Source organism: Centruroides vittatus, unplaced genomic scaffold (assembly GCF_030686945.1).
Source record: "Centruroides vittatus isolate TY-2023 unplaced genomic scaffold, ASM3068694v2 contig_550, whole genome shotgun sequence".
NCBI lineage: Eukaryota > Metazoa > Arthropoda > Arachnida > Scorpiones > Buthidae > Centruroides > Centruroides vittatus.
This window is the reverse complement of record NW_027122327.1, coordinates 24300-30478: the sequence shown is the minus strand read 5'-3', so window position 1 is coordinate 30478 and position 6179 is coordinate 24300. Positions and strand designations below refer to the sequence as shown.

The 6179-nt window shown below is 43.4% G+C and overlaps 1 protein-coding gene across 1 annotated transcript; it reads right to left on the bottom strand.

The window, feature by feature from the left end:
- Positions 1-5001: 5001 nt before the first annotated feature.
- On the bottom strand, positions 5002-6179 carry LOC136978802 (uncharacterized). Its single transcript, XM_067274621.1, has one exon. It carries the CDS (start codon positions 6125-6127, stop codon positions 5351-5353), a length of 777 nt encoding a protein of 258 aa, XP_067130722.1. The 5' UTR covers positions 6128-6179; the 3' UTR covers positions 5002-5350.

Genomic DNA, 6179 nt, shown 5'->3' with positions numbered 1-6179 from the left:
TGACGTCATCTATTAACATTCTGCTATTCAAATTAGTTAAGATATAATTATTTTTAATCGCTACATGTTCTACAAATTTCTGTAGATATACATGGTGTTGTAGAAATAAAATTTTAATATTATTTTTACTGCATTGCGATTCGGTATTTTTGAATTTAAACTCGAACGGATCACCGGTGTTCTCTTCCGCACTTAATATTCCGTTAATTAATTAACTCATCTGCCCGTGTTTTTCTGTAATCCGAGTACGGGCCACCGTGTAATTTCTTTACAAGATATTCTTCTAAGTAGAATTGCGAAAATGTACTAACGGTCTACATTTGCTCCCTCCCCCCTTCGGGTTTATGAGTTTTGAATGTAATTTCTAATATATGCGTTCTACTCTTTGATAGAATTTCAGTTGTGGAACACTCTTCTAGTTCTATAAAATCGTCATTCTTTCCCATTCGTTAGCAACTGAACTAAGTTATTCTGCTTTATCCGCCAGAAGAACAATTGTATTATTGTGTTGTAGGCTTAGAGAAACATTTTCAACTCCTTCCTGTCGACCAACTGCCGAAATTTAAATTCGAAGAAACGCGTAATATTTTTTGTAATAAATAATATATTTTGAGACTTGAATATTTGAAATGTATCTAAAATAAAATCAATATAAAATAGTTTTTCTTTCGTATTCAAATTTCCGTTTTCCGCAGGAAATTCTTCTCCAAATTGCCGCGGGCCAAGTCTAAATGCAGCCTGTCAAATCTTTGGCGACTTGTCGCTGATTTCTGGTGTTTACGATTAGAATAATTTCCATGCGTTTCTTCTTAAGACCGCTCTTGCGCAAGAAAAAGTAATGCGGAAAAAGAATACAGAAAAGTAATTCTATAGTGGTTCTGTGCGAAATATACATCGTGTCCTCGTCAGATCCGGAAAAGAATTTACGCAATCGGATATTATTGTAATGACGTCACGGCCGAGATGGGGGAAAACGTTATTGTAGCATTTAGTTGGCATGTCTGCGTGTCGATGGATGGAATCTCTTCTATAGACGATTGCATAAAATTCCGATTGCTCTTTTACTTCAAATACTATATTCTTTCGAAACTCTTTATTATGCAGTGGTGATGACGTAAATCTATACTTGATTGCTATCGGTGCAAGAAAGTCCTTTTCCCTATTGCGTAAAAGGAAAGTTAGACACGATTTTCTGCACTGGTTTTGTGGTACGGAGAGGGAAAATTTCTCTAAATACGTTTTCCGCAATTTTTTCCTTAAGGGGCTTTACTCAAAACTATTATCTGCCTATAAAGAAATAAACAAAAATCGACACAAATCTTACGGTTCGAAGATTTAGTAGACACTCTGATAACACAGTGCGATTTAAAATCCGTCCGCACTGGACTTGGAAACGACAGGCGCTTCCAGGAACGAAATAATGACTTGGCGCGTCCAAAGATACAAAGTAAATCATGACGTCGGCAAATCAGCCCAGCCACTTAGGGGCGAAGACCCTTTACCATCGCACTATATAATCCATACCTAGCTAACGTGGGAGAGAGAGATTGCCTATTCAGAATACAACTAAAATGCGCGGTTAGTAGAATCGCAATTGCCGAAACACAGTCTAAAAGAAACAGGGGATAGAAGAATCAATATATAAGTTATATTAACATAACGAAAACTTTTATAAACCATAGGAAAGTTTAAAATATTTTAAAACTGTTTGAGAAGCGAAGCAACTAAAGAATTAACCAGGCATTTTGCTTTTTAAATAGCTTTATAGACTTTCCATATTTCCACCGAAATATTACAAGACATTTTTCATTAAAATGCTACCATTAAAGAAAATGCAGTCTTGTAATATTTCGGTGTAAATGATAATTGTGTAGTGTTTTTACTGCTATTAATTTTGCTTCTCGTCACTCCGCGCGATTAAAAACGAATGAGACGAACAGTAACAAAACTACGTTTATTTTCTGCTCGCGTAACAGTTACATGACTCGACGATGTGGCTAACAAAAGGCAACTGGCTGACCAAAAGGTCCCACAGGGTGAGTCCGGTCCCGTTCCAGGAAGTAATAACTCTTACCACCTGGGGTTCGTTACGACTGTTAAGATGTGGAGAGTGACGTTCCCCACAGAGTATCCCCCCAGTGAGGGACGAGCGATAGAACTGATGTCGAACGAATCGCTTAACGTTACATTATGGTGACTAGTCTTTTAGGAAAATGAACATGACGGCCTGATCTCGTGGTAACAGTTTGATCTTTTTTGGAGGTCGTTTCCAGTTTTTTGTTATTCGCTGTTGCAGATGAAGATGGTGTCTGTGATGGTCTTGATTGGACGGGTTTTATACTAGATTTCTGAAGTGGTTCGTCCTGTAAGATATACGCTGGTTTTACTCTGTCAATTGAGACGGTGGATTTGCGACCTTGGATGTCAATTACTAGTGTTTTGTCGTGTTTTTCTAGCACTTTGTATGGGCCTGAGTAAGGTTGACGAAGAGGAGGTCGGTTTGCGTCGAATCTTAAGAAAATATGTGTACACTCTTTTAGTTCTGGATGAATGAAAATTTTCTCTGTGGAATGAGCGGAAGTTGCTAACGGTTTCAGATTGGCCATGTGGGTTTTTAGTTGGCTGACAAAAGATTCGCAAGAAATTCGTGGGGTGTCGGGGCTAATGATGTCAGCTGGTAATTTTAACGGGGTACCATATAACAGTTCAGCTACTGTTGCGCCTATATCGGCTTTAAGTGCTGAACGAATTCCCAGGAGGACTACCGGAAGGGCGTCGGTCCATTTGGAGGATTCGTGTGCCATTAGCGATGCCTTCAGGTGTCTATGTAATCGTTCTATTAAACCGTTTGATCGGGGATGGTATGCTGCCGAATGGATGCGATTGGTGCCGAGAAGTCTGGTCAGTTCTCGGAAGAGGTTCGATTCGAACTGACGTCCTTGATCGGTGGTGATCGTAGTAGGGCATCCGAATCTTGCGATCCAACCTGAGAAAAAGGCTCGGCATACCGTCTCAGCAGATATGTCGGCAATTGGGATGACCTCTGGCCATCTGGTAAAACGGTCGATCACTGTAAGGCAGTAGTGTTTCCCGTCAGCTGGCGGAAGTGGTCCTATCAGATCCATGTGAAGATGGGAAAATCTTGCTTCCGGAAGTGTAAACTTTCCTATCGGTGTCCAGGCGTGGCGGTGAATTTTCGATTTCTGGCAGGGGATGCAATGTCGTGCCCACTGACGGATGTCCTTCCGCATGCCCGGCCAAACATAACGGCTCGAAATTAGCTTAGTGGTTGCTGTTGCTCCTGGATGAGAAAGTCCATGTAGATGGTCGAAAATGGTTCGTCGGAGATTATGCGGCACGAAGGGGCGAGGTGTTCCGGATGATGTGTCACAGTATAGGTCGATTTCGTTAGGTGGAAAGGATTTCGGCTCTAATTTGAGCGACATAGGATCCTTTAACAATTGATGAAGTTCCGAATCTGTAGCTTGCGTTGTGGCTAGCTCTCGGAAGTCTACAGGAGAAGCAGAGGTGATCGAATCTATCTCGATGCGGGAGAGCGCGTCTGCTATCGTGTTAGCTGTGCCCGGAATATGACGTATATCCGTAGAGAATTGGGATATAAAATCGAGATGCCGCATTTGTCGTGGTGAACATTTATCTGGTTTTTGTTTGAAGGCATATATGAGCGGTTTTTGATCCGTGTAGATCGTGAATTCACGGCCTTCTAGCATGTGGCGAAATCGTTTTATTGATGTGTATATTGCCAATAGTTCTCTGTCGTAAGCTGACCAGTTGCGTTGATTTGGTGCCAGTTTCGCTGAGATAAAGGCGATGGGTTCCCATTTCCTGTTGTATTGCATCAGTGCTCCTCCAACCGCTACGTCTGACGCATCTACCCATATGCATAGTTTAGCTCCGGGTAGTGGATGGTGGAGAAGTGTGGCTTTGGACAGTGCTTCCTTAGCTGATACGAAGGATTGTTCTGCCGCTTCTGACCATTGCAGAGATCGTGATTCTGCTTTCCGAGTGAGTGACGTACGTTTCCCGTTCTTTTTTCCTTCTAGTAGCTGCACTAGCGGGGCGAGGGTGTGCGCCGCTCGAGGGATGCATCTCCTGTAGAAATTTATTACGCCTAAGAATCGTCTAAGTTGAGTGAGAGACGAAGGTTTGGGAAATTCTCGGATGGCTCTGACTCTATCAGGGAGTGGTTCCAGACCCTTTCCCGAGACCTTGAATCCGAGAAATTCGATTAATGGTACGCCGAAGGTGCATTTCGACGGATTTATGGTTAACCCATATTCTTGGAGGCGTTGGAATAAGTCGCGAAGATGCGAGATGTGTTCTTCCTGGGAGCGTGACGCTATTAATATGTCATCGACGAAAGCATATGCAAAGGGGAGTCCTCTGGTTACTTCGTCGATGAACCGTTGAAATGTTGCGGATGCGTTGCACAATCCGAATTGCATCCTGGTACTCTCGAAGAGACCAAACGGTGTCGTTATAGCTGTTTTGTGCACGTGCGGTGGGTAGATGGGTATTTGATGATAGGCCTTGATTAAGTCTATGTGAGAGAAGATTTGTGTTCCGTGCAGTTCCGATGTGAAATCTGCGATGTTTGGAACGCTGTATCTGTCCTTTATGGTTTGTGCGTTTAGAGCACGATAATCTCCCACGGGTCGCCAATCTGAACTGTTTTTCTTGGTGACCATGTGGAGTGGTGATGCGTAATTGCTTTTTGATGTTCGCATATGGCCGAGAGCTATCATCTTATCGAATTCGGCCTTAGCGATTTTAAGCCTATCGGGTGCTAGGCGACGTGGTTTCGCAGTTACGGGCTGACCAACAGTTTCTATGTGATGTACAACGTTGTGTTTTACGGGTTGGTTAGGACGTGGAGGTCTGGTGATCTCAGGAAATTCTTCCAATATCTTATGATATATGGAGTCGTTGGTCGTTATCTTGATAGAGTGGATGGAGGTTTCTAATAATTTGCCTGGAGAGTTTACCTTTGTCTGAACGTCTGTGAGACATTTTCGTCTAAGATTCGGTACCAAATGGAAGTGATACAAGAAATCTGCGCCTATTATTGCTGTTGACACGTTGCCAATAAGGAATTTCCAACGAAAAATTTTCTTTAACCCAAAATCGAGAGTGAGTGTTCGTTGGTCGTAGACATGAATTGCAGTTGTGTTTGCTGCCATCAAGGTCATTTGAGATGCGCGCTTCTTTTGTGACGAGGAGGCTGGAAATATTGATACGTCGGAACCTGTGTCGACGAGAAAGTTTACGTTCGTTCTCTTGTCTAGGATGAACAGGCGACGAGATTGCTCCGGCAAAGTGCATGTCGCCTCTACGCTTCGCCGCTCTCGTTTGTTGGAAAACTACACGGCGGAGTACATTTTTGTGCCTTTGCGCCAAAACGGTTGTGGTACCAGCAGTAGTTGTTGATACTGCGGTGAGTGGAATTGTTGCGATGTCCTGAACTACTGCGGGAGCGTCGAGAAAAATGGTCGCTGCGATCCCGACGTGCCTGCGTTAGTTTATCGATTCGCTTGTTAAGTTTATCTATTTCGACTAGTATTTTGTTGGTTAAGGTATCGGGCTTCTCAGGTTGCGACACTGAAGCTATCGTTGCAGGGGTTACTTCCACCACGCGGTCCGCTACTTCCGCTGCTTTGTCTACGTCGAGTGGGGTAATGGCGGCTAGGATAGATTGGACGGAAGTCGGAAGATGTTGTATGAATAACTCTAGTATAACTGCGTCCGGGATTTGAAAATTTTCCGCCCGACGCTTTAGAACACGTAGTAGTTCGGAAGGTTTGCGGTCTCCTAGCTGTTCTCCGGCCAATAGTTTTCGTAACTCTTGTTGAGACGATTCGCCGGATCGTTTAATAAGTTCCACCTTTATGTGACCGTACGGGTCTGTACGGTCCGGAGAAATAATAATGTCTCTAACCGTTGATGCGACTTCCGGTGGTAAATGAGCCACTACGTAGTTGAACTTTGTGGCACTTTCCGTGATCGGCTTTGGAGATCCTAGAGCAAATGTGCTTTCGCACATGTGGAACCATAAGGCTGGGTCGGAAAAGTTGTACGGAGGGATTTTTACTGCTCCAATCTCGGCCATGATCTGACGATTGAAGTCGTGAACAAGGAAGAACGACGTACCTGATGAAGGT

What these genes read in the sequence shown, in the direction of transcription:
- LOC136978802 (XM_067274621.1), bottom strand. Translation starts at nt 6,127, where the DNA reads ATGGCCGAGATTGGAGCAGTAAAAATCCCTCCGTACAACTTTTCCGAC.